Consider the following 26,009-nt stretch of genomic DNA (forward strand, 5'->3'; position numbering starts at 1 on the left):
ATGCCGGGTGGAGCGAACTATACGGCATAGGCGCTGCGTATGCGCGCCATGCTACGTGAGCGCAATATAGTTAATGAGACTCTTAATCTGTTGGATTTTAATAAGAGTATATTGATAAAAAGGAAAGAAAAACAGTCATAAGGGATAACACAAATAACACACACCAAAGGAATTCAAAATTAAAATCAAAAAGTCGGGCACATACCTATGTTGTGGATCTAAGCACCTGTCTATTTTACACTCTAATAGTTTCAACACCTGCGGATGAGGTGGACGGGGTGGCCTCAGCGCACAGTCTTCATTCCCTGGCTGATCCGGAGTCAAAATTTCCTCTTCCCAACCTTCAGTGCCGGGCACAATCTCGTCACCTTCTTCAAAGCTTTTTCATTCCAGCTGTCCTCTTCTCCAGTCCACCAGTCTGACATGCTCTCGAATGATCGTGCCTGCATCACTTCAGATCCTTCAGTTATATCTGCTACCTCCGGATCAGTTGCCCCTGAATTAGAAGGTGTACCGCTAGAATATATCACCTCCTGCAAAGGATCCTGAGTGCACTCATCATTCAATTTCATCGTGGCATCATGATCTTCGTCGTTCCATATTCCTTCGTTGAAGCCATTCAAAGCATCCACCTTCTGTAATTGTGCCACTGGCGAAGAGACTGGTGTGATCGCTGCTTGCGACACTAGGAAAGCGGCTGGGTTAGGCCATATATAATGGTTCAATTGCTCTGCGTTCATTATTGGATCATATAGCCTACGAGTAAGTATACAATAAACCGATCTAGATGACGTCTGTGCAAAATAATGTCTGGAGAAAGGGTGAAAATTTCTTTAGTAGCGAGCAATTTTTACAGAAAACTTTGTTAAAGTGGCATATTTTCGAGCACTTCGATGCGGTGGATAGAATCGTAGCAAAGAGGGTTTGTGATCTAGAATAGAGTAATAGCCTACGTAGAATGTTCGACTAATGTAGCTATTTCAAGTTAGATGAACTAGAATATTTCGGTTGGGTAGGCTACAGAAAAAAAAATAGCGGGAACAAAACTGGAAAAATCGAAGGAATATTACAAGTAAAAATAGCCTATATAACAACATCCATAACACTAGTGTCCCTTTTGGTCAAAGATTCATTTGAAGCCTTTATTATTGGTTTATCGTATTTACAGTCAACCTATTGCTGTTTTAAGGGTTGTACACGTTCGATTGTATGAAAAATCGGTTATCATGATTAGAAAAACTTTCTAATCATGATAACTGATTTTTCATTTTAGCTTAATTATTTAATAATCAAGCTAATCATGTGTCGCCAGTTCCTTTGGTTACTCACTTTTGATTTCGCGTATTTGCTGTTTGATTTTCTCATTCAAAGTATATTATCCCAGCACATCTTTTTGTGGATCCATTGTAGATTCAACTCTACTTTTATTTCAACCCACTGGAGCATGAGAAAATTGCTGCTCTTTAAATCCCAGCAGAAATATTACTGATCCGTACTGTTTGATTCGAAGAGGACGGTTAAGCTGAATGGGAATATGGATATTAAAAATAAAACCCACACACATTACTACCTGATTAAGGAAATCCAGATGGAGTTAGGATATTTTATATTTTGAACAGCGTAGCGGAATATATTACCCCCAGTTTGGTTTTAAAAATAGAATATTACTATTCTAGATATCGGGACTTCTTCTATTGTGAGTTCTGCATTCAATTGCTCAAGCTTTCGAATAGGAAAAATTCATTGTAATTACCTAGTTAGATTAGCATTCATTCCCAGTCAAATAATCCTCTATCAGTAGATGAAGGTCACAAATCTTTGACAAACTCCTGGGTTGTGAATAATAGCGGATGCAAACAATTAGACAATTAACAATTAGATATTTCACGTTACTGCTTAAATTAATGAGATTTGGTGAAGTGATATGTTCTTTGATCGGCTATCTGATTCTCGTGAAAGTTACGATTGGAACCAAGAGTACTGATCTATATCACGCGGTCCTCAATAAGTGTACTCGCCGATTTGAACCGATCTCGTAATCATTATTGTTATCAGGAAAGGTGATAGGCAGGATCAGTTTATACATACAATTTCACTCTTATATGGAATCATGCTTTATATGTTCTACTATCAAACCGGGTATGGCAGTCACAAGATCACCACTAAATGCGATAGAGATGCAGACTCGGTTTTGGAAATCTTTCTATGTGCATTTGGTATACTCTTTCCAAAAATCGATGGATAAATGAATACAGCACAAATGTGCCCTGGGGAACTTGTTCTCTAACGAAGTAAAAGGCCTACGGTATCACAGTATTGGCTTTATCCGATTTGACAGTGGTTTTACGGAAGAGGGTTTCAGATTGCATAAAAAGGCTCCCAAAATTAGAGCTTGCATCACGACAGGGAATGGTGGTAAACTGGTAAGTAGAATGTCCGCTCTGATCTTAGGAGGGCTGAGGATTTACTGTACGTCCACAATGTCACTATAACTCAATGAAGTCCAAACGGCAGTACTTTTCTATCAAATATTCATCGATCTTTCATATGCTTTTTTACTTTTAATTACCTAATGTTCATGCACTTACTCAACCATGTATTTGTGCTTATTTGTGCTTATTTGTGTTTCGCCTCCATTATATAGTTTGTGCCTTTGGTTTATCTCTCGTCACTTCTTACTTTGATTTAAGTAAAACAAATTCTCAAGAGTCGTTGAAATAATATTATGCGTGATTTCTATTGAAATTATAATTGAGATCGGGGACAATAATACTACATAAATTAAGGAGCTAGGATGAGTGTAAAGTATATTGTATATGTGTTTTTATGGTTAGATTTAATACTTAATCGCCTTTTGTAATTAGAATGACTGTTGTACCCAACTAAAGATTATTACGATAATGCTACTACGTAGAGGGATGAACCACCCGAGTCTTACAAATCTAAGCCATGGCTTTGACGCCTAAACTTACCCCAACCCATTCGATGTTAACGATACTCTATGCCACTGTTATAATAATTAGGAACCAGAGATGGGTGAAAAGTTGGATCTCTTAGGTTAGAAAGTAACCTAAGTAACCCAACCATCACATAAATTCTATCATAAAATCTTCTCCCCAATAAACATGGTAAAAGAAACTATTATTATTAAAAATCAGCCTAAGTAACTCACCCAATTTTAATCTGCGTTACCATAATATACTAATTTGGTATCATCCCATCCATCTTTTTGAGGCTTTGCTTTTTTGAGTCAGTCATTATATGAATGAATACTTTTCTCGTTTGACCGCAATCTACAGCCAAAAGTGAGGATCGAATAATTTTTGTGCCTCAGAAAGGATACAGTTCATTTCGTGAAATAAAAGGTATCCTTTCTTAGGTCAACATTAATAAACAAGATATTCAAAAATATAAAGTTCGAATAAAATTATTTATCGAAATTTCACAAGCTAAGTGCGCGAGCAGTTAAGATCATCGGTCCAATCCTCACTACCTACACAATGCCAGCACGTAAACAGCCCTTGAGGATCAACTGAATTTTTAATTGCCTTGAGCCGCGGATAGTTTGCACCAAAGTAGGATTTTTGCCATTCTGGATCATTAGGATCGGATTCATTAATATAACAGCCGGAATCAGGTGTAATATCCTTGAGTAACTGCGTTGCACGTGTTGTTGCTTCGTTCCGGCGACCAATTTCTTCCATCGTAGCATTATCTTCCCAGCTACTCACCATGATAACATGCAATAGTGCCTTTCGCCATGCAGGATTAACTGAAGTTTCATTGTTATTATTCCTTGCAACGGCTCCTCCGGCAACTAAATGGCCAATAATCAACTTGTCAGTAAGCGGCGCCGTCAGTACTTTTATGAGGGTATCCGATAATTGATCGAGTGAATCATCAGTTTCGAAATTACTCCTTGGGATCAGCCTTGATCCAGAAGCTGCGTTGCCACCCACGGGATCTGTGCACAAGGTATTGTTCATACATTTGGTAGTAAAATACCAGCTGGTGTAGTTGGGAAATGCAAACATATTTCCAAAGAGGACAGAAAGTCCTTGGTGATTATTTGCAAACGATACTAATGGCGAGAAGGATGAGTTAGCTTGAGACATGTTGGCTATCGGATTAAGATAAGCAATAGCGGTCATTTTTTCCATAATATAAAAATAGCCTGCCCATCCAGCATCCGACATTGAAGGTTGTAGTCTCATTAATTCCCGCGTCAGATCCCTAGTGCTGGCCGTATCATTCGTTTGAATGCCGTAGAATGCAGCTATTACACCATTGGGTTCCTTGTAAGTTTTTAGAGTCGCTGACACCACAACACCAAAAGTGCCGCCACCTCCACCACGCAATGCCCAAAATAAGTCTTTATTCTGGCACGAGTTTGCAGTGCGCAATTTTCCGTCCGCTGTGACGACTTTATACTCCAATACGTTATCTGAGCCCAATCCATGGAGAGGAGATATCGCGCTATGACCTCCGCCTTGAACATAAGCACCAGCTGCACCCACAGTCTGCGATGAACCACCCACCACGACCAAACCGCGCTCCCCGGCTGCCCGATACACATCACCAAATTGAACGCCGGCTTCCACCGTGATAGCTGAGTGTGGTTCGAAGTTCTTGCAGTTTTCAGGGGTGAACTGGTCGTGGAAGGTGATATTTCTGAAATAATGGGTCCAGATGCTAAGTGCACCTGAAGCCGTGCTACGGCCATGTCCTGAGGACTTTACTACTAAACGAAGACGCTTTTCTGCTGCAAATACAACCGTTTTCTTGATGTCCTCGACATTGCTGACATTCACTGCATATACAGGAACAGAACCTTGCAAGCAGGGTGTATTTTTATCTGTGTCGAGAGCACATCCTCGATCACCATCCATTTCCAAGGAAGATTTCTGCATGGCTCCTACATGGTCACTACGCCAAAAAGAGTTGTTGCGATTTAGCTTAGCTAGTTGGCATGCCCCCTCATCGTAGTGTGGCTCGTGGCAAGGAAATCCAGGGGGTTTCGGCATTAGCAATCGACCACCAACGGACACATTGAAGCTATTCCATTCATTGGGACTTGGCCAGCAATCGCTGTTAGGCAAACAGCGACATTGAAGTGATGCGTGGGAAAAGAGGTGAGATGTGAAAAAGTATATAGAGATAAATGCAAGATGTTTAAACATTTTGCAATAGAGAGGGCCTATATCAACTTAGATTAAATCGTTTTTCACACGATTTACTGTGGCAAATGCTTAATACTTGTAGAAAGTTTACTAAATGTATAACGTTGCACTGATAAAAATCGAAAGGAATGTGTGTAAAAGGAGTAACTGTTTTTAAATGGAGTGTGAGTATTTCAACCGTCCGATTGAAACATCGATTTTAAGAAATTGATTTCTTAATAAGGAAACCACAGCCTCGTCAGTGGTTACGGTTACACAGCGCAGCCAAGTGCAATAGAATATTTCCTAGAACTCTGCTTGACATCATATAAATCGATATGCCAAGATATAAAAGAAAGTTTTCTTGGTTCTATTCCATTGTATCAGTTCAAAGAACACGGTCCAGCATTTTTTATCATTTTCATTAAATCACATATAAAATCATATACTATATTAATTATTAATTTATGCCAAGTTATGACTCAAGAGTGTTTGTTTGGTTCTCTTTCAGTCTGCCAGTCCACAAATAAAAATTAGTAATCTCAAGAGAGTACAATTTGCACCGATCGCGATATACGGTAAATCAAACTCTCATACATAATCAAATGTAAACGAGGTATTTAATGCCTATAAACTCTGCCTTAATTTTTCTTGCTGAAAAAATATACAATAAAAACTCTTCTGTGTTTATATTTGACAAAATTTACAATCAAGTGCATACTTCAGGAAGGATGGCTAAAAAAAAGACTCCCTGTCAATTCAAGTGCCCAACCAAATGTTGGTCATCAAACATCATGCTATTTGAGCCAGTAGTGAAAGCATTGACATCTTGTAACATCGTGAGAGGGCTATGCGATGTGGGTGAAGCGGAGCGAGGAGATTGATATAACGTATCCTCAGACAAGAGGTTATATAATAAGGACTGAATATTCATACCAGTGAGTGTGTCCGGTATCGGATCTATGGATTTTGATTTTTCAACGAAATATATATCCGTCTGTGGGATTAAGGAGTACACATCGTTTTTTTTCTCCAACTGTAGTGATATGGAAGCAGAGGTTGGTGTTGTGTTCGCTGATTTGTTCATCTCCATGCCGGAACAATAAGTATGACAAGGTCCTGACTCCCCAGGCATTGGGAAAAGTGTCATCCTATTTTGTTGAGTTATATCGGCTTCCCGATGTGATATTTCTCCTGTTGTCAACAGGCTGATATCTATTTGGTATCTCTCCACTAACTTAGTCGATTCCTCCTGTATACTCTGTAGTATTGAAAGAGTAGGACCTGCCATTCCCCAATATTGTTTCATACGCTCCAATAATATATACGCGCGGGCTAACGATTCTCGACATTTTGCTGACACTTTAGGATCAGAGTTATCCACAAGCTGTATATAGACAGTGCCTGCCACATACACACAGCTGGCGGCATAATTGGTAATTCCATATAATTGTTCTATGCTCAGTCCCCACAGTAAATCCATGATCGTATTAGCAGCGCGAATGCAATTTTCAGTTGAAGCGTTTGCCAGCGAACTAAGTGAAAGTTTTTCTTCCCCGGTAATGCGTGAATACCTTCGATATAGTAAAATGATTATCATACAATAAAGTGAATGCATCAGCACAAAACGCTCATTTTTCCTCTCCAATTCTATTTTGTAACTCTGTTCATTGAGTTGAAGATGCTCTGGTAGAGATCGTTGCCATGACGAAATTAATGTATGCAGTTTTGTCAATTCGATGAGATGAGTGTGCGAATTGACGGGAAGATCGCGCCTAACAAATTTCATCACCCGACCAAGAAGTGCAAAAATTCGAACAAGTTGCGCCAAAGAATTCATATCTGCTGTGCCTAATTGTGGCGGGGAAATGCCTTGCTTATTTATGTATAAATTTTCGGTAAGAGTTGGTTGTTCCAGTTCGTAATTCTTGTCATCTGTTGGAAGTTGCACATTACAGTCTCGATCATCGATAGTCTGTATACGTCCTGTAGCAGCGGAACAAATCCGATCCATTAAGAAACATGCCCAAAAACACCTCCGGCGTGTTTCCTTTTCAATCCAATTGGATTTGTAGGAGATAGGCTCATCTACATGCCATTGCTCGCGATTCATACCAAGCTCTTGCACCATTCTATTAATTTAATTATATTAAAATTTATAATTGGCAGATTTTTACAAACCGAATATTTACCTTATTGCCATTCCTAGCCACAACCAGGATCGGAAACCTTTAGCACATCCAAGATCATCGACTACAATGATCAACATAGCCTGCACAGCAGATAATGTCGGTCGATCCCAGGCTCGTGAAATCAAGTCTCGTGCACGCAAAGCAAAGAGTTCTCCCGCCAGATACTGAGAATGCGATTGTAGTTCAGGTCGCTTTGAAAAACTAGTTAATTCACAAGAATGAGATAACACTAAAAAATAAAAAAGTCAAATCATAAAGGGGCTATTTACCGTGCAGATATTGCCAAGACGCTAAAGAGCAACATAGGTGGAATTCGATTCGTTCTCAACTCTTCCATGAAGGTTGGTCGATGAAGTATAGGCAAGGTAGGCCACATATATTTGAAAAAGTGCGTTACTAACTCCTCGACCAAATCCTGCGGTAGCTGTTCCATATTTAGGGGCGAGCGGGGAATAGAGAGTTTTGATTGTGCTAACAAGAGGCTATTCTCGGAATGGGCTGCTTCTTTAATAGCTAAGGGCGTGTCATTTATCTCTGTTGATAGTTCTTCAGTACTCATTTCTAGTGAGGATAATGTACTCTCAAACAACAAGTGATTCGCTTCGATACTATCTGATATAATGTCAAAGCTTATTGAATCGTATTCGCTCCCAAATGTATTGTTATTATGGCAAGCTTCTGAATTGTAATTTCCAGTACTCTGGTTCGTTTGAATATTCACCCTGTTGGTGTTGTATTCGATCGATGATTGCGGAATCAACATATCTTCTGTTAAGAAGTTTTCAGGTCTTGTCGAGAAGTTCGGCTCAATTGCGACCTCTGGCAATTGATTTTGGCGGGTATACTCATTAACAGCGATCAACTGCTTGTTAGAAGTCTGGTACTTTTTCAACAGATTTTCCATTCGTTCCAAGCGCTTCACGAGCTTATCAATAGAATCATTACGTGAGCCGCGTTTTTTGTTGGTCTGGTTATACACACAATCAATTCAAGAGTATAGACAACTGCTGCATTGTGGTCTTCCGCCATCGCATTTTATTTTCTTTCTTCGACATGAATCGCACGCCACCGCAAGGCGCCCTCGTTTTTTTGTACCCTTAGCACGATCTTTAGTTATGGTGGGATTTGCGTTCATTTAATGTCTAAGCCGTACTACATGATGATGAACGATAAAAAAAATGGACAGTGCAATCACTTCAAAATAAAGCAATGAATTTCTCGCTTTAAAAGAGCCAAAGGATTAGGATAAATGTTGAGATAATGAAACGGGGATATTGACCTTGATACAATTGAACTGCCCTCTATAAGCTCCATAACCCAGGTTTTGCCGAGATTTTGTGACTGAAAAATGAGATTTATTATTAATATTTAAATACTATTACTAATTAAATGGATCAATATTTGAATATTAAAGGTTAAAATCTCTATTTCTTAATCAAATTGAACATATAGTTTTGTGAATTAGGCTTCAAACACATACCCACGTGAAAAGGAAATCTAGGAGGAAGAAAATAAATAAATACCTGCCCAAAAGTGCATTCAAAAAATTCTCTCGACAACGATATAAGTTTTGGATTTTGCGACTTGTTGAAGTGCAATTGAGCTGCAAGTATCAATCAAATGGTTAAGTGCGTTCCTAGCTTAGTTTACTAACTATTTTTACTTTCATTTAAAATCTCACAATAATAAACTCTGTATTGAATTTATCGCATCACTCGCAAGATTTTCCGTTTTATTATACAAGTCATTGTGTAAGTAGGGATAATATTAATTTTTTCACGTCAATTATACAAAAATGAGTAAGGAAAGATTATCATTAACTCATAATATGATGCATATTGTCTGTGATGATTTCCCTAGGTGCTAATGCAATTTGTTGAATACAACATTCACTGATTTCGAGAGAAGTCATTTTTTTAATTTATTGTTTCTCCTCGCAAGGCTAAAGTTACAATCAAATTAATACTTTATGCTACCGTGAAGCAGCACCGTATACATGAATGAAATTGAAAGTGTTAGAATAATGGATATCATATCATAATTTCTTGAACAATTATGGCTCATTTAAGTTCACCTTAGAATTTCATAATTAAATATTGGATATATATGTACAGGAAATGGCTGAACATTATGTAAGTAACAAAATAGTTACTTATCCTACATTTCAAAGGGCCCAGTCAGGCGTATATTTGAACTTGGAGCTCTGACAAATTTTATAGCGGTTTTTTGTGTTATAATACCATGCGATTTGGGTCTGGTAGTCTTAGGTGCTTGATTTTCGGTTGATTCATGGTCAAGTGCGTTGAATAATGAGAGCCTTATCACAGAAATGGCTAAGTTGATGCCTTTGAATTCAAAGGCAAGAGACTAATAAGACATAGGTATTAGAATTAAACACCTAGCCCTACGCTCATTAAAATATCTCACTTGTCCGATGGAAAAAATTTGATCATAAAACTTCTAATAAATAATAAGAGATGAAAGGTTGAAGATTGAAATCCATATAAATTTACATGAGAAATAGCGTATCAGATTATACCGAGCAGAATGCCTGAGCTAATTCCTTCGTATCAAATGGATCCATAGTCGTGGAGTTTCTAGCCAGAAAACCCACTTCTAATTCCATATTACCAATATAAATAGCATCGTTTTCAGAGAGAGGATCGTATGTTTGCACCGATATTTCCTGCATAAGTGAGACGCCTGCCCATTTCCTATGTGGGTTGGAAAACGCCAAAGTTCCAGGCTGTATTTGCTCATTCGGGCTTTTTCAAGAAATAAAGAAATTTCTAAATTATTTACAATAAAGTTGTTGAACCTATTGACATTTACCAAATTGTGAAAATATACTGTTCATCCACTACTATATATTGAACCCTGCGATCAAAATCGCTTGGTGCCACATAAACATAATTTGAGAGTGCCATTGAGTTACTAGGAGATTTGCGTACTTGCATCAGAATTTCTTTGGGAGGTAGCGACAGATTATGCTTGAAATGACCGTTAGTAGATGTGGTGTTATGAAAGTTCGATCGTTGACTATTCTCCATTTCGTAATTTGTTTATATGGTTCTCGATTATTATATGACCACGTATTTGAATCAAAATTCTGAGGAATTGCCAAGGTTGCTGCGCACAAAGTGTAGGCTTGACGCTTGGCTTTTTGAATAATAATTTAGAAATACTAATGATTGTGTGGCCGCTTGTGGCTCGTTCATTTGTATAGAGGGTTACTGCTTCAGGTCGCACAACAGAATTTATAATTAAATAAACATATTGAATATAAGACAATTCCTTATTTCTACTCGCTCCATTTAACTTCATTTTTATCTTCACTCTTCTACCCATACCCAAAATAAACCCACTAACATTTTCAATTGAAAGGAGGCATTATAAAAATGTTGCATGCTACTACAGCTATAAACAAATTCCTAGTAGATGTTGGAGAAATGCGTATATCTCTCACTAATCGAATTTCCTGCTTTAATGCAGGAATAGCGTGATACCGAACTCTAGAAATTGGACCATTTTAGAATAAAAATCACCAAGAATGCACATATTAACTCTCAATTATTGCACTTTGCAGCTTTGAATCGACCGCTATCCCCCGTAAAGTCAAGGTAATATTTGCTCTATCTTATCTACAACGACCTCTATCGATAGAGCAAAGTGTTGCTGCCATCCTTTTCTCTATGTTATCCTTTCTATTCAATTCCAACTTATGTCTCAAATTCAATTCCAAAATGTACTGGAGTATATATCTAATTGCCTTGCGCCTCTGGGTTTTCCTGGTGCTAGCAGACACAATTTCAAAAAGGGGTTTGGCAAAACAAATCCCAATTTCAACTCACGATCGCATTTATGTTGAAGAACCAGATATCTTAACTAAGCAATCGGTGGACGATATACTCAGTATTGATAATAACTCAATGTAATTGAAGACATTTTTTGCGTCATTTAATCATCTTTTATCATTAATTTTTAATCATTTTCGATAACAGCTACTCCTGGGATCGACTCGCAGAAATGACTGATCTATATGGCAGTAGAATTATCGGCTCACCATCACTGGAAAAATCCATTGATTGGATAATTACTATTGCATCAAAGATTGATGGACTCACGGTGCGTACTGAGCCCGTTGATGTGTTCTACTGGAAACGTGGAGAAGAAGCCTTGCAGCTTCTTGCCCCTACAACGCGCAATATTAATTATGGCGGTGGGGATACACCAATTTCTCTTCCTGTAATCGGGCTCGGGAACTCATCAAGCACGGACAAAGAAGGTGTGGAAGGAGCGTTGGTCGTTGTTGGATCATTGGAAGAGTTTAATGCAGTGGATGTTAAAGGGAAGATTGTTCTCTGGAATGTACCATTCTCAACTTATAAAGACACAGTATACTTCAGAACATGGGGTCGACCTGCAGTTGAGGCCAGAGGAGGTATCGCGATGCTGATACGAAGTATAACCCCTTTTTCTCTCTCGACTTTGCACACAGGAGCTACTCGTCATGCGAATATACCTGCTGCGGCAATTACTGTTGAAACTGCAGAGTTTCTTCATCGTATTTACAAGCGTTATGTAAATCGTGCAAATAACACCTCCATATACGCAAATGAATTTGTAGAACCTCGAGTTCGCCTTAAATTGATGAACACTCGCGAGCCCACAAAGAGCCGTAATGTTTTGATAGAATGGAGAGGACGAGAGTTGCCAGATGAAGTCGTCGTCGTAGGCGGACATATCGATTCTTGGGATGTTGGTACTGGCGCAATGGATAATGCTGGAGGTGCCATTACAGCGTGGGAGGCAGTTAGACTAATCAGTCTATTGAAGCAGCCTCCTAAAAGAACAGGTACTGTAAATTAATTGCACTGTTTAAAGAGTTGCCCGTTTCTTTTAACAGTGCAGAGTTGGACCCCTATCTATTATATTAACAGTTTGTTCTTATTAAATATATATTAGTACGAGCCGTTTTGTGGTGTGTTGAAGAGCTAGGCCTCGCTGCAGCTTATGCATACACTGCTGCTCGAATTAAAGACAACACTCTTCAAAAGCATATATTTGCTATCGAAACTGATACCGGTATATTCCGGCCTTTTGGCCTCTTTTTTGCAAATCCGAACCAGACTCAAGTCTTGAACAAGCTCAAAGAGTATGGACAAGTCTATGGAAGGGGATATGATGGTTTTGAGGTAGGACAAGGCGAACCTGAGTATGATATCGAACCTCTTTGCAAAAGAGGCGTCATGTGTGCATCATGGCAAAGTTATGATGGACTATATCGCGATATCGAACCTAATCCTGCTGGTAATAGAGGATACTTTTATTGGCATCATACATGGGCCGATGACCCATCTATGATGAACGCCACCGATATGGCCAATTCTGCCAAAGCCATGGCTGCTTGGGCCTTCATTATCGCTGAAATTGGGTTACCATCTAATAGTAATATTACCTCGGATCCATTATCACCCTAAAATTTGATTTGATTATGTATCTCTCAATTATGAGATACAAAGTACTCGGAGTGGTCGTATGGAATTCCAAATGTTGTTTCTAGTGAAATGTAAAATTTAATTTGTTGGTATAGATCGCCAGGTAATGGATCAAAGACCAAATAAAGAATTGAAAATTGTGAGAATAAAAAAAAATGGGCACAGAAAAAACATAGAGCGATTTAAATTATATAGGTCTTGAGTAGTATCGTGTGAATGAGGGATAATTTTCAATATAGCCTATATAATCAACATTGCTATTGGAATATAATTCACTGGAATTAATCTCCAGATTAATCACCAGAAGCTTCTAAGATATTTCATTTATGGTAGTAGCTTCGACCAGAAAAGGGTTTAGCTTTTCTTTTGGACTCTATTATTTAAGATCCTGTTCCTCTTTCTCAATCATAGTAGGTTTCTAATCTTTCAGCTTTAGTGTAATCTCAATATATTTTTAAATTATTATTTAGTATTTTATTACGAGTTGTTTAGGGGAAAAATTTTAACAGCTTGCTCAGTACTTCGGTGAAGAATAAGATACTGTATTTGAAAAATCACGGATAAAGACGCGTGAAATTTCACGTTTTTGTGCTTTCATTTATAATGGCTCATTTCGCATGGATATGCATCATATAGCCTCTATTCACGGAAAGTTAAACTGCTAGACTTTGTTATTAATAGTAGGGATTTACAGAGGTACGCGCTATTTGGAAATATATTTAGAAATTGTCGGAGTTCAATTAGCTCGTTGAAAATTTTTATTAGGTTGTGGCTTTGACGGCTTTTTCATTAGCTATTTTTTTACTGAATCCCTACTTTATTGCTATGGGGACTTTCAGGTCATGCAATTAAATTCTAGGTATAAGTAATCTGCCCTGCTATAACATTGAAATTGTTTATTTCATTTTACACGATGAGTTCATCCCACTCATCCTATACTCATGGAAATATACACGCCAAGGATGGTGCATTCGTCAATTCTGGTATAATGAAGTTTCACGATTGTGAGAATGTTTATATGGGTAAGAGTTCTCGGATTTAAATAAAACTCATAACTTCTTTCATATCATCGTTCTGGGATGTACTAGCGGGGTCCAATTCTTCCAAAGCAAAGGAGAGAAATAGTCAACTGGAAAATTCTAAAAAAGAGCGAGTGAATGTTCTTAGCATAGACGGCGGCGGTGTTCGTGGTATTGTTCCCATTACGGTTCTTGAAAATCTATATGAATTAACCGGAAAAGAGGTATAATTTTTGCTTCATAGGTTTTCCTGACTAATACAAAAAAATTAAATTCTGATTATTATTTTAGCCTTATCAGTTATTCGACTTGATATGCGGCACGAGCACCGGTGGAATACTGGCAATTATGCTAGGTATTTTAAAAGTTCCTATCAAAGACTGCCGTACTATATACGAAGAACTTTCCAAGGAAGTGTTCGAGCGTTATGCCATTAAGAGAGCTATCAACTTTTTCTCATCTGGTGGTGTACGTCATAATGGTGATAATTTGGAAAGTTGCGCAAAAAGAATAATTCAACAGTATACTGGCGACGAAAACATCCAAATGTCACAAGTACGCAATGCTATTAAGGTAAATTCAGCCGACTTATAATCATTTACCAAATTCATATAAAATGGGTATAATATAAGTGATATTTGTGGCCCGGTTCTATAATATTTGCAGGTGTTCGTAGTGGCAAATCAAGGAGAAAACCAATGTCTCGCCAACAAGAGGCTGTTTCGGAACTATAGTGTGTTTGATCCGGCTAAAGGGCCTGACTGTGCTGTGTGGCAAGCCATTCGAGCAACCTCAGCTGCACCTACTTTCTTCAAAGAAATCATTATAGGTACGTTGGTGACGATATTGGATGCTGATTTTTAAAAATAATTTATAATCCTATGATCTTTCTATTTAGATGGAATCAAATATTTTGATGGAGGAATAGGCGCAAACAATCCATCCGAGATCGCCTTAGCAGAAACTGAAAAAATCTGGCCAGAGGCAAAAGTCAACTGTTTATTATCTCTAGGAACAGGAACAGCTCCCATCTCAGCCATAAATGCTGGGATCTATGGAATATCAAAATTGAAAACGTGGCTTCTGGATACGGCAACCGATTGTAAGGAGGTGGATATTAGGCTCAGACAATCTGGCCATCGATCACTATCAAATTCTATAGACGAAAGTTATTTTCGTTTCGAGCTTGAAGCTGGAGCTGGAATTGGCGGGATGGACGATACAGCTATAATAAGAAATTTGAGGATAGCTACTGGCGACTATCTCGCTCACCCAGCCCAGATGAAGTCTTTGGAAAATCTTAAAGTTCGGTTGAGTAAAACACCAGCTTCTATAATTTAACATCATATATTTGCATCAAATAGTTATCAACTTAACCGAATTCAAATATTTGATTCTTATTTATATTCAATAGATTCTAAATTCTCTACTAAAACTTAAGTGAAAAAAATAAATAAATAAAAAAGATTTCTTAGCCAAATAAATTAATGTAACTAGGGAGACTCAGTACTCCTCTTGGGTGAGAGCTCAAAGGGAATGAAGCTGAATCCCTATCTACCACCCCCATATGAACAAGAGGCACAAATCCAGGATGCAATCAAAGGCTGAGGAGCAGAATAAGGAGTAGATTTTTTATTTTGTTTTGAATTTACCACTACAGTGTATCGTTTACTTTGCATCAAAAGCAACCTAAGAAACTTATATTCTATATATATTTCATCTGTTTTTTTTTATTAGGCACCATGTAGTCTAATTCTGTATTAGCAGTTGTCCAGAGGAAAAATTTTATTTCAGTTAATTTTGTATATAGATTTTTATTTATAAAAATAGGAGCGATGAATTCCAAAAATATCAAATTAAAGCGTTTCAAAATAAATTAATAGAAGAAGTATGCATTATAACCTGTCATGCTAATAGTAACTCGTGCTAACAACCTCATAAATCAACTTTCTTGCCCTTTCAATATCCAGTTGCTCGTAGCCTCTCCAAACTTTCTTGCCCATTCGCTATCGCTTGCTAACTGCTTAACTGGATCTTTAACCGGAACATCCAAGCCTCGCTGCACCGCTGGACGCGATTCAATACGCTCGATCCAGGCCTTGAGATTAGGGAGGCCATCAATCGTAACTCCGGCCCAATGGTGAGCACGAATCCTAAAATGAAAAGGAATTTACTTAGAGCCTATTGAATATACCTGAAGTCAATAAAATACCAACCACGAGTAATTTGCAATATCTGCCAAAGTAAACTGTTCTCCAGCAAGCCATTGCCTCCCCTGTGAAAGATGTTTTTCAATCACTTCGTATAATCGCCTAGTTTCGTCTTGATATCTCTTAATTCCATACTCGATTTTCTCGGGAGAATATCTATAAAAGTAGGTGGCTTGGCCTTGCATTGGACCTATGCCTCCCATTTGAAACATAAGCCATTGCAGGACCTCCGAACGGGCATTCGGATCTTTAGGGTAAAGTTTTCCGGCGGGGTCATAATGCTCACATAGATAAACCATAATGGCACCCGACTCGAATACATTGAAATTGCCTCTCGAGTGATCAGTAAGTGCCGGGATACGCCCATTCGGATTTATCTTTGTAAACCACTCGGACTTTTGCTCTTTTTCAGCAAAGGAGATTGGCTTTACAATGTAAGGCAGATCGAGCTCCTCGAGAGTGATGGATGCTTTGTGGCCGTTGGGGGTCCCCGCAGTATAAAGAGTCAGGTTTGGAGTGGCCATGGTGTGCTTGCTAAACTTATTGATTCGATGTTTAGGTTTGGATGTGCTCATGTGTCTTCATCTTAGCCGCATATTATATACTGTGCAATCTATTTGTCAGCTCTGTGATGTGAAACCTGCGATCCATTAACGGTGGCAAATTTAGGGGATTGAATGGAGATTTAACTGGACAGGTTTCAAATTAGGGAGGGCTTACTTAATCAAGGGTCATTTGTAATCCTTTCAGTTTACTTGAAGCAGTCGATTTGGCATCCGTGTACATAGGAATTACTAATTATGCAAGTATTGCTAAAAGGAGAAAAATTAATTTGCATTCGATTAAGAAATAAACTAAATGCTGTACAAAACTGAGGCTACGGCAACTCATTGTTTATGCACTCTGGATTTTGAGATCCATTATCTCCTACTCTTGTGTGGTATCCTTTCAGTGATTTCTCGATGAATCGGTGAATGTGAGCACGCCTTGTGGCTTCTATTATGTTATGACATCAGCTTTTATCGATTTCTTTTATATTCATGTCTGTCTTTTTTCTCTCTTAATACAGCATGTCTTCTCGTAACAAGTACCAAATGAAATGGTGGGGAGCTAAATTCACTCGATCAACTAAATAATTCTCGACTAACAAAGAAGTCTCATGTTAATACTACTTCATTTCACATTTCACATTACTCATCGTTGCATGATTCAAAAATATAGTTTAGTGCACTGCTAAATTAGCCATAGAATGCGTCCGGGAACTTTTCTCCGCGATGTGTTAGCCGCTTACGCCGTATAATGAATCTAGAATAGAACCCCTAAAAAATTTAGACCATGCTTTCGAAGTATTGAGGCAGAATAGTCAGAATATTGAAATTATAAAAACAATTCGGATGGGCAACTGATTTTCTAGAATATAACACTAGCGAGAGTGTGCAAACTAAGCTCAATAATGAGTGTCCGAATGAAGTATGACAATCAAATAAACATTGCTCTGCTGTACTGGCACAAGAGTATTGCTCAGGGCAAAATACCCATTTAATGGAAGGGTTGTTTCTGGCAGAGGATCCAAACGATCGCTTTATTTGGATCCCAGTATCTACACGATTAGAGAAAAGGGCATCACATGTCGCCGCAACATATCAGAATAGCTTCTACAGTCCTTATACTTTTTTGAGTTTCAGAAGATTCAACTATTGAATATCTCAACAGGTTCCTGGAGTTCGGCCCATCGAAAAATGAGTAACCGCACCGAAACTTCACCCATCGAGCCACAAAGTTAGCGTCGTATCGCTCATGACAGACACAAATGGAGATGACAATTCCTAGGACCAGAAATGTGTCACAACACTATCCGTGTAGACACGGGGGCGGCTGGAATTGCCTACACTATCATCAGGCCATGCGCCCACAGGACGGCGTAAATAAAATAGGACATCAGCGTGCTCCAATTGCGCACATTTTGGGGCATGGAAGCACTGGATGGAGAGCCGTGATTCAGTACATAGCCACGGTCATCATCATGTGAATTTATATCCAATGCCCTTACAAGTGTTCATGGTCTTCCATGTGACGGCCCATTACTGTGGTACCGGGGCTGTTATCGATTCACCTTCTCCCGCACCCCTAGAGCTTGAAATATCAAAAATACCTGCTTTTTTCCTTGAGGACAATCCAGCAAATCCCAGCCAGCCAGAACCCGCATGGAATGAGACGGCAGGATTTGAAATTGCAGAGGAAATATGGAAAAATAAGTAAACTCGTATTCTAATATTTTCTTTGTTATTTTATTTTCTTTCTTTCTTCCTCTCGTATTCTGTTTTCCTCTCTCCTTAAAAAAAAAATAGGAAAGATATGCACACTCTCTGCACACCCCCCAACTCTTGCATGGCATTCTTGTTTTCTAATGTCTATATCCGTTATTAAGAACGAAAAATGATACATTTTAATAAAGATCCTCCTAACAATAAAAAAGGGAAAATGGGTAAACTGGTGAGGTATGGGGTACACTAACCTAATTCTGCTAGCTTCTCCACCATAATATAATCCAAGATAATCAAATTTATCAAAATAACAGAAAAGGCGTTAAAGCGGGAGAGAGAAGATATATATAGATACTCCTCAAAAGAACAATATCCTTTTTTTGAAAGAAAGATGAGTTTTATTACAAAATGATGCTAAAACCGGAGATAAAATAATATAAACCCAATTTAATATATACTTTGACATAGCTTTAATGGGCTTCTCAAAAAATTATTGATTTAAGTTGGTGCGGGGTCAAATGGTAAAAGCCAAGACTTTTTTGCTAATTATAGGTGTAACTGAGCATGTAGTTACCTTAGGCGATATAAATGTATTATTACAAGGGATAAAGTATATTTCTTGTAGACGTCTTGTAACAAGTCAACCTTTCCTTGGTTAATATGTACTGGCGCTTATTTGTGCCACCTCAGTATAGATAGTAACTGAGAGTACGGAGTGCAATAAGACAGATTTTGTGAATGATCCTGTGACTAATATTCTAATACCCACTAATCGATGACAATCCCGCATCTCAGATTTAATGCACGTTGACATACACAGCATGAACATTCCCGTGGGTGGCGTTCATACACAGGTACGCCAATGCCAAGGGCCACCATACTCGCGACTTGCTGCCAAAGTAGATTGTCATGGGCAATAATAAACCACCTACCCGCAGCCTTGCTCATCATCAGATCCGTGGCATCTCCCGGCTGTATAGGCGTAAAATAATGAAGTGCAGTCATTCCGCCACCATGTTTGCAAGGACCCCCAGGGAACTCCTGCGCGCGCGGAGGCCTAATTTGGATGATTTCGCCCGTGACTTGGTCGAAAAGCATTCCGTCCTCCATTGGCTCCCACCGTTCACTCTGAACGCAGACGGGTGATGGTCCATTTTCTTTGCCTCCAGAGGCCAGCCATACCGGGTCGGGCACATACCTATGGTGTGGATCTAAGCACCTGTCTATTTTACACGCTAATAGTTTCAGCACCTGCGGATGAGGTGGATGGGGTGGCCTAAGCGCACAGTCTTCATTCCCTGGCTGATCTGGAGTCCAAATTTCCTCTTCCCAATCTTCAGTATCGGGCTCAATCTCGTCGCCTTCTTCCAAGCCGATTTCATTTCAGCGGTCCTCTTCTCCGGTCCACCAGTCTGACATGCTCTCGAATGATCGTGCCTGCATCACTTTAGGTCCCTCAGATATACCAGTTATCTTCAGATCAGTTGCCCCTGAAGTAGAAGAAGGTATACCGCTAGAACATATCACCTCCTGCAAAGGATCCTGAGTGCACTCATCATTCATTTTAATCGTGGCATCAAGATCTTCGTCGTTCCATATTCCTTCGTTGAAGCCATACATTGCGTCCACTTCTTGTATTTATCCTATTGGCGAAGATACTGGTGTGATCGCTGCTTGCGACGCTAGAAAAGCGGCCGGGTTTGGCCATATAATTTTGTTCAATTGTTCCGCGTTCATTATTGAATCATATAGCGTACGAGTATGTACACAATAAATGAATCTAGATGGCGACTGCGCAAAATATTGTCTGGGGCGAATATTCGGAGAAAAGGTAAAAGGTCTTTAGTAACGAGCAATTTTTACAGAAAACTTTGTTAAAGAAGTGGTATATTTTCGAGCAATTTGATGCAGTGGAAAGAATCTTGGCAAGGAGGATTCGTGACCTAGTATAGAGTAATTGTCTACGTGGTAGGTTCGACTAAAGTAGCTTTTTCCAAGTTAGATTAACTTAGTAAAATAGGAGATTCCAAGCTTGATCAGACATACTGTATTTAGAAACTGAAGGATCAAAGTTTCAGAAATTTCTGCAACTGTTAATATCTCCTTTAAAAATTCAAAACGTGTGTAATAATTTTCGAAGACATATTTACATTTCTCAACTTTCATCGTCAAATTTTTATACCTGTTATATACCAATTTATAATACATTTTATATCTTTCTTTTATATATAATGTCTCTTTCCACTTCCATTCCCCGGTTGTTTCCTACCCAATATGAAGCCGGGTTTGGGAAAATGCTTGGTACAGCATATTGAAAAAATGTTTATTATAGACAGGAAAAATTTAATATTCCCTATGTCTAACTTAAACCGCCTTGTTTGGAAAAGTAATTCAATGACTACCCAGTATATATGGTTCAAGTGCATAAGCTCTGAAAATACGCCTTGGATCAGAGTTTCATTGAGAGAAGTTTACTTTGCAGATGATCTCAAGACAGCTATCAAAGATAAAAAAAAAATCAAATGCGTTCAGAAAATTATGATGCTGATGAGCTCGTCTTAAAGATCAAGAAAAGAACAGAGGACGATGATTAAGCAGTCGAATTGACAGACCCGGAAGAGATAATGGCGTCAGGCTTACTGCGTTTCGAAAAAGACTGCAAAGTGTTGGTCGCAGTTCGTACTGGTAAATAATCCATGTGATGTATTGTCTTTGCCGCAATCATTTGATTTCTTAAAGCACTAATCTTGCACGTTATATGTGCGTATACACATCATTTACTACATTTTTTGCATTGACCAATTCCTTGGTAAGTCGTTGGGCGAAAACGTCCTCCAGATGCAGGTGAATGCTTTGCTAACAAGTTGTTTAGTTAAAATATACTCTTCTAAAATATCTATTTTTCTTAGATGAGGAAGATGAGGAGCTACTTGGGCAGGCAGACATGGACTCTATATTGAGGAGTAGGGCGCACTTCAATCAGATCATTGAACAATGCTCTTCAAATCCTGAGGAATCATACTCCAACCCTGATAACTTCATGAGAATTCCCTTTCCCTTTATCGGCACCACTTCAGTCGACCGCTTTCATTTGTCTGTTGATGGGTATTTTGATTACATGGGTCGCGAGGGATTCACTCGAGTGCTTAAAGAGATAGACCATTTGAGATATCCTACCGGCTCTACTTAGCTTTTTGTTCATGGGAGTACCGGATATGGAAAATCACATATTCTTGCAGCAATGACGTGCCTACTAATGTTACAAGGGAAAAGAGTTGTCTACCTCCCAGATTGTCGCAATATGGTACTGAGCTGAGAAACTTATTTTAAAGAGGCTCTTTTCCTTACCTTTGGTGATTCCCCGGAAAATCAGCGCAAAATAGCAAAATGCAACGCCGCGAAAGAGGTCCTTGCGTTTTGCAATAAAATTTCTAACAAGGAATCCAACCGTCTTTATTTCATAATTGACCAACTGAGTGCCCTGGACTACATTTATGACAACGAAGATTGTATTCTAAATAATTTAAAAGAGGATACAAAACGATTTTTAGATGGACCACATATAAGCACTATTCCGTAACAATCGCATCAACGAATTTTCAGTCAGTACTTCATATTGCTGACAAAATTCACAGTCTATTTGTGTACTTTCGCTTAGATGATATCCTCTAAGCCTGATTAGATTTTTGATATTCTACGATTATCAGATAATCAAAAGATATCAAAACTACACAACGTGCTATTGAGCATGTTGTGTAGTTCTAAAGTTTTCCTCTATCACTTAATTTTTTTTTCTATGCCAAACCCTCACGCAATTCTTGAGACTCATGCATGTGCTGCGAAAATATCGACATCTTTTAGCTAAATTGTTGAAACAGCTCGTTTCGGAAGTAGAATTTTAGACGGTATCGCTTAAGTTTAAATTTTGAATGGGACTTTATCAGATGCTTGTAGAATTTCAAAGTAGATGTCAAATAGCCGTGAGAGATGCCGGGCCCTCTCCTTTATTCCGCAAAAAAACAAGTTATCCCACCGAGTGGATCCTGTCCATTCGGGTCGTATTCAACGGAATCATGGAACAGCAGGTTTGCTACCTGGCTTGCCTTTAGCCCAATACATGGACCTGGCAGGCAGTGACAATGGGCTTGCGCATTTGCGTTGAATGAGGAAGTTTTCTATTATTAGCCATGCACGCACTGTACAATTCTATGTCGACCTTCATTCTACTGGAAGAATTTACTCTACTATATTTCGTATGGGACTATTTCCGTGGCCACACGATAATATCCATACTCTAAGACAGGATAAATAGCAAATGCGGAAAGACCACCGTCAAACATCGGCATCTCTTCCGTAGCCTCCTCATCTTGAAGTAAATTAATCAAAGCAACGGCGATATGCTAAAGCTTCATTTCTACCAATGGCTCTTCGAGCAATCATCCTGTACAAGAACCAAAAAATAACAAGGTCACTCGGTCAGTGTTCTAGGAAGGCAGTCATGCATCCAGACAGTCAAACCCTTTTTTTGTTGGAAAGTTCAAAATCAACGCTTCATCGGGAATAGCAGATGGTGTTTATTTCCTTCTATTAAATAGTGAGAGAATGGGATACCCTCATGCATATCCATACTGCACTCGCTCAAGTATAATACAATCATGAAACATAGGCCAGGATATATATACAAAAAAAAGTCTTGACGTTAAATAATGGGTTCGTCGCAGGAGGATGACCGTCCGTTCAATGTTGTGGAAGTGATTAAGTTAGGCGTCGGAGCTGTCGTCGTCGGTGTCGTCCGCCACCTGAATGGACTCCTCTGGAGCTGCGCTTTTCTGCTGAGCACTTTGCTCGCTTTCAAATTTGCGGATCTCAGAGCGCACCCACTTGAGATAGGGCTTGATGAACGTGAAATACTGAGGGTTGCCCTCCTCTCCGCACGCACGTGCCTTCGTACCGTGGCTGACAAGGCCAACGACGCGCAGCGATTTGCCCGAGCCGGTGTAGAGCGGGCCGCCGGAGTCGCCATTGCAGACCGAATGGCCGACCGGCTTATCAGAGGTGCAGAACTGCGTCTTGCTGTCAAAGTTAGGCTTATTCACCTTGCACTCTGCCGCCGTCGCAACCTTCAGAGCCACTTTTTTCAGGTTGGGCGAGTCGCCGCCCTGGTTGTCTGTGTCGCCAAAGCCTGCCGCCATGATGGTCGAGCCCGCCTTAGGGTACTTCATGCCAATTTTAGCCACGGTCGTGTTCATGGGCTGCTCCACGAAGATTAGGCCGATATCGTTCAGGTTCTTCTTGCTGTCATACGCTGGATGCGGGACAAACTTGACATCATCAGCGCTGTGACCCTCCCCCTTCAAGTTGCTGCCGTAGATGACGCCAGAGTGGGATCGATCGCCCAGGCAGTGCGCGGCTGTCATGATAACACGCGGCGCAATAACAAAAGCGGTGCAAGGGGAACGTCTGTTCCTTATTTCCGCAATAAATGGCAGCTCATCCGGCTGCACATCCGTTCCACCGATGATGCGTTTATCCAAGCTAGGTGCAGCGGAACAAGCAAGGGCCAGCGAAAGGATTGCTAGAACAGAAGAGATGCGCATGGTGTATGAGGAAGTGAGTGAAAAAGCGATGCAGGGTGGGAGATGCGAACTCTCGAAAACAAGTTTAAATAAAAAGAACACTTCTTGCGAGGTTGGTACCTCCTTCAAGCTAAGGTTGCCTGTATTTATAAAACATATTTTTGGTTGGCCGACCAAAAAAAGGCGTTCGTTTCACTCCAATCAAACCCTATTAACAGATCTTCCGGCCACGGTTTTGCAGGGTGCCATTGGGTGGCTTGTTTAATATGCATGCTTCCAGAAGAACACACATTACACGCAGTGTGCTAAAAATAAACATGGAGTAGCAAACTGTCATACTCGTGCGACTATTGATATAAATAAACTGGGATGACAAATATCTTCTTTTGCTTAGACACCACACTCGCAAGCAATATCTTTTGCAAAGAGATGAGTGGTGAAGATTAGGGACCAACAAAATACCTAGAGCGCATGCGGTGTTTGGGTTTTAGATCCCCTAAAAATTTTAAGGGAGCTAAAACCCAAATTTTAAGATTGAATCTTAATCGGTAAAGCAGTTTTCAAGGTTAAGTAAGCTGAAAAGTTGTTAGTGAATGTTAATGAAACAAAACCACCCACCTCTATTCAAGCTTATATACTAAATCGCCCTCGGACCTATACTTAAAATTAAGTACCCATGTCGAGAATTGTCGACACAAGCGTCATAAGCAGAGCTTAATTTGAGCCAGCCTCTTTATTAAAAGCACAGATTAAATAAATTTTATTTAATCTATGCTTTCCTATCTAGACTATCACTATATGTACACGCATCAAATGATGATGTCACCCAATGGTCACAAATATAACCATCTAAAATTATAACAGTCCGTTACAGTTCGTGTTTTGAATTTTTGTTTTAGATAGTTCTTATATTTGTGACCATTGGGTGACATCATCATTAGATGCATGTACATATAGTGATAGTTTATATATATGAATTAAGCAAGCGGAACTTTCTCCTATCTTAACTATCCTAGTAACAGCGACAAAATGAGATGTAAAATCGTTTCGCAGTGTTGAAGGTGTTCGTCGATTCCGTTTTACTCGAGACAATTAGGACGTAAATATTCACAATTGCAATATCCAATTTGAATTGGCCCAGGAGTCGGTCCATGCGACGTTGAAACACAGCTGGTCCGTTTTTGACACCGAAGGGCTTTCGAGTGAACCTTTTGAGCCCAAGCTGGATCCGAAAAGCAGTTTTAGCTCTGTCGTCGGGAGTTGCCAAAAGGACTTGGTGGAACCCTTTGTTCGCATCAAACGTCGAGAATCATGATTCACCCGAAAAGTGCTGGAGTAAATCATCTACGCGTGGTATCGGTAGCTATCCGGGTTATAAAATAAGGAAAAACAATTTCCGATGGTTCTTTCAAGCGTCATTTATAATTGGAAAGAGTTCCCCAAACAGCGGTTACAAACTGGACCATAATTTTCGAAGTAGCATCTTACCAACAGATCCTTTACCCTGGAGATCGTCTCTGGTGAAGCTATCGATAGAGTCTCGACCACTGGCGCTTCTACGTTGCCTACACTATTATTATTCTTTAACTTCCACTTACTTTATACAGATTGAGAAGCAACAGCATGCAACAGGACTCATTGATATTAAAGCAATTCAGCTTCCAAATGTCCACTAGCATCGAAGCCTGTCCTCGTAACGGATTAAGAATATTTTCCGCATTCTGACTCTACAAAATAACTATAACTCTTTAACTCTATCTAATATGAGGAATTCATAATGACTCTATGAACTCAAGAATATAATAAGCCAGCTCCTATAGAAAATTTTTGAAGAAAATTTTTAAGATACGTGCCCAATTAATTTGGATAAAAAATTTTTCGGACACTTTTCCCTATGAACCTAAGCGCTCGAGTCGCATAAACTGTCAACTAGCGAGCAAAATTATGCGACACACGAGAAAGAACTTTTCGCGACAGTGCATGCATTAATGGCCTGGAAACATTATCTACATGGACAACCATTCACGGTTTATTCAGATTATGCGTCACTCAGATATTTCCAGACTCAGCCAACGCTTACGCGTAAAGATA

The 26,009-nt window shown here is 39.3% G+C and overlaps 13 protein-coding genes across 13 annotated transcripts in view; 5 read left to right on the top strand and 8 right to left on the bottom strand.

Annotated features, from left to right (window-relative positions):
- The window catches only part of VTP21DRAFT_3206 (uncharacterized protein), a gene marked incomplete at both ends in the record, with an annotated part of 2,463 nt that extends 1,723 nt beyond the window's left edge, over positions 1 to 740 (bottom strand). Inside the window, 2 exons of the mRNA XM_069393484.1 lie at positions 24 to 51; positions 342 to 740. Coding sequence (XP_069249816.1) covers positions 24 to 51; positions 342 to 740 — 427 coding nt within the window. The remainder of the gene's footprint in view (positions 1 to 23; positions 52 to 341) is intronic.
- A 47-nt stretch (positions 741 to 787) lies between these two features.
- Positions 788 to 1,213, top strand: VTP21DRAFT_3207 (uncharacterized protein; the record flags this gene model as incomplete). The annotated part of the gene is made up of 2 exons (XM_069393485.1): positions 788 to 922; positions 986 to 1,213. The coding sequence occupies 2 exons, from the start codon at positions 788 to 790 to the stop codon at positions 1,211 to 1,213; spliced, it is 363 nt and encodes a 120-aa protein (XP_069249817.1).
- Positions 1,214 to 3,449: 2,236 nt separating this feature from the next.
- VTP21DRAFT_3208 (uncharacterized protein) lies at positions 3,450 to 5,024 on the bottom strand (the record flags this gene model as incomplete). The annotated part of the gene is made up of 1 exon (XM_069393486.1): positions 3,450 to 5,024. One exon carries the CDS (start codon positions 5,022 to 5,024, stop codon positions 3,450 to 3,452), a length of 1,575 nt encoding a protein of 524 aa, XP_069249818.1.
- Positions 5,025 to 5,913: 889 nt separating this feature from the next.
- Positions 5,914 to 8,255, bottom strand: VTP21DRAFT_3209 (uncharacterized protein; the record flags this gene model as incomplete). Its single annotated transcript, XM_069393487.1, has 3 exons — positions 5,914 to 7,291; positions 7,352 to 7,552; positions 7,621 to 8,255. 3 exons carry the CDS (start codon positions 8,253 to 8,255, stop codon positions 5,914 to 5,916), a joined length of 2,214 nt encoding a protein of 737 aa, XP_069249819.1.
- A 1,253-nt stretch (positions 8,256 to 9,508) lies between these two features.
- Positions 9,509 to 10,401, bottom strand: VTP21DRAFT_3210 (uncharacterized protein; the record flags this gene model as incomplete). Its single annotated transcript, XM_069393489.1, has 4 exons — positions 9,509 to 9,718; positions 9,779 to 9,811; positions 9,891 to 10,116; positions 10,184 to 10,401. 4 exons carry the CDS (start codon positions 10,399 to 10,401, stop codon positions 9,509 to 9,511), a joined length of 687 nt encoding a protein of 228 aa, XP_069249820.1.
- Positions 10,402 to 11,094: 693 nt separating this feature from the next.
- VTP21DRAFT_3211 (uncharacterized protein) lies at positions 11,095 to 12,831 on the top strand (the record flags this gene model as incomplete). Its single annotated transcript, XM_069393490.1, has 3 exons — positions 11,095 to 11,282; positions 11,353 to 12,206; positions 12,317 to 12,831. 3 exons carry the CDS (start codon positions 11,095 to 11,097, stop codon positions 12,829 to 12,831), a joined length of 1,557 nt encoding a protein of 518 aa, XP_069249821.1.
- A 931-nt stretch (positions 12,832 to 13,762) lies between these two features.
- On the top strand, positions 13,763 to 15,209 carry VTP21DRAFT_3212 (uncharacterized protein; the record flags this gene model as incomplete). Its single annotated transcript, XM_069393491.1, has 5 exons — positions 13,763 to 13,871; positions 13,938 to 14,092; positions 14,160 to 14,441; positions 14,535 to 14,697; positions 14,767 to 15,209. 5 exons carry the CDS (start codon positions 13,763 to 13,765, stop codon positions 15,207 to 15,209), a joined length of 1,152 nt encoding a protein of 383 aa, XP_069249822.1.
- A 601-nt stretch (positions 15,210 to 15,810) lies between these two features.
- VTP21DRAFT_3213 (uncharacterized protein) lies at positions 15,811 to 16,602 on the bottom strand (the record flags this gene model as incomplete). Its single annotated transcript, XM_069393492.1, has 2 exons — positions 15,811 to 16,021; positions 16,085 to 16,602. The coding sequence occupies 2 exons, from the start codon at positions 16,600 to 16,602 to the stop codon at positions 15,811 to 15,813; spliced, it is 729 nt and encodes a 242-aa protein (XP_069249823.1).
- A 1,286-nt stretch (positions 16,603 to 17,888) lies between these two features.
- VTP21DRAFT_3214 (uncharacterized protein) lies at positions 17,889 to 18,107 on the top strand (the record flags this gene model as incomplete). Its single annotated transcript, XM_069393493.1, has 1 exon — positions 17,889 to 18,107. The coding sequence occupies one exon, from the start codon at positions 17,889 to 17,891 to the stop codon at positions 18,105 to 18,107; it is 219 nt and encodes a 72-aa protein (XP_069249824.1).
- A 1,003-nt stretch (positions 18,108 to 19,110) lies between these two features.
- On the bottom strand, positions 19,111 to 19,962 carry VTP21DRAFT_3215 (uncharacterized protein; the record flags this gene model as incomplete). Its single annotated transcript, XM_069393494.1, has 2 exons — positions 19,111 to 19,706; positions 19,809 to 19,962. 2 exons carry the CDS (start codon positions 19,960 to 19,962, stop codon positions 19,111 to 19,113), a joined length of 750 nt encoding a protein of 249 aa, XP_069249825.1.
- Positions 19,963 to 20,966: 1,004 nt separating this feature from the next.
- VTP21DRAFT_3216 (uncharacterized protein) lies at positions 20,967 to 21,532 on the top strand (the record flags this gene model as incomplete). Its single annotated transcript, XM_069393495.1, has 3 exons — positions 20,967 to 21,027; positions 21,157 to 21,186; positions 21,252 to 21,532. The coding sequence occupies 3 exons, from the start codon at positions 20,967 to 20,969 to the stop codon at positions 21,530 to 21,532; spliced, it is 372 nt and encodes a 123-aa protein (XP_069249826.1).
- A 1,570-nt stretch (positions 21,533 to 23,102) lies between these two features.
- Positions 23,103 to 23,939, bottom strand: VTP21DRAFT_3217 (uncharacterized protein; the record flags this gene model as incomplete). The annotated part of the gene is made up of 1 exon (XM_069393496.1): positions 23,103 to 23,939. The coding sequence occupies one exon, from the start codon at positions 23,937 to 23,939 to the stop codon at positions 23,103 to 23,105; it is 837 nt and encodes a 278-aa protein (XP_069249827.1).
- Positions 23,940 to 25,025: 1,086 nt separating this feature from the next.
- Positions 25,026 to 25,262, bottom strand: VTP21DRAFT_3218 (uncharacterized protein; the record flags this gene model as incomplete). Its single annotated transcript, XM_069393497.1, has 1 exon — positions 25,026 to 25,262. The coding sequence occupies one exon, from the start codon at positions 25,260 to 25,262 to the stop codon at positions 25,026 to 25,028; it is 237 nt and encodes a 78-aa protein (XP_069249828.1).
- Positions 25,263 to 26,009: the final 747 nt, after the last annotated feature.

Source organism: Calcarisporiella thermophila, assembly GCF_041956535.1.
Source record: "Calcarisporiella thermophila strain CBS 279.70 unplaced genomic scaffold VTP21scaffold_16, whole genome shotgun sequence".
In the NCBI taxonomy this organism is placed as follows: Eukaryota; Fungi; Calcarisporiellomycota; class Calcarisporiellomycetes; order Calcarisporiellales; family Calcarisporiellaceae; genus Calcarisporiella; species Calcarisporiella thermophila.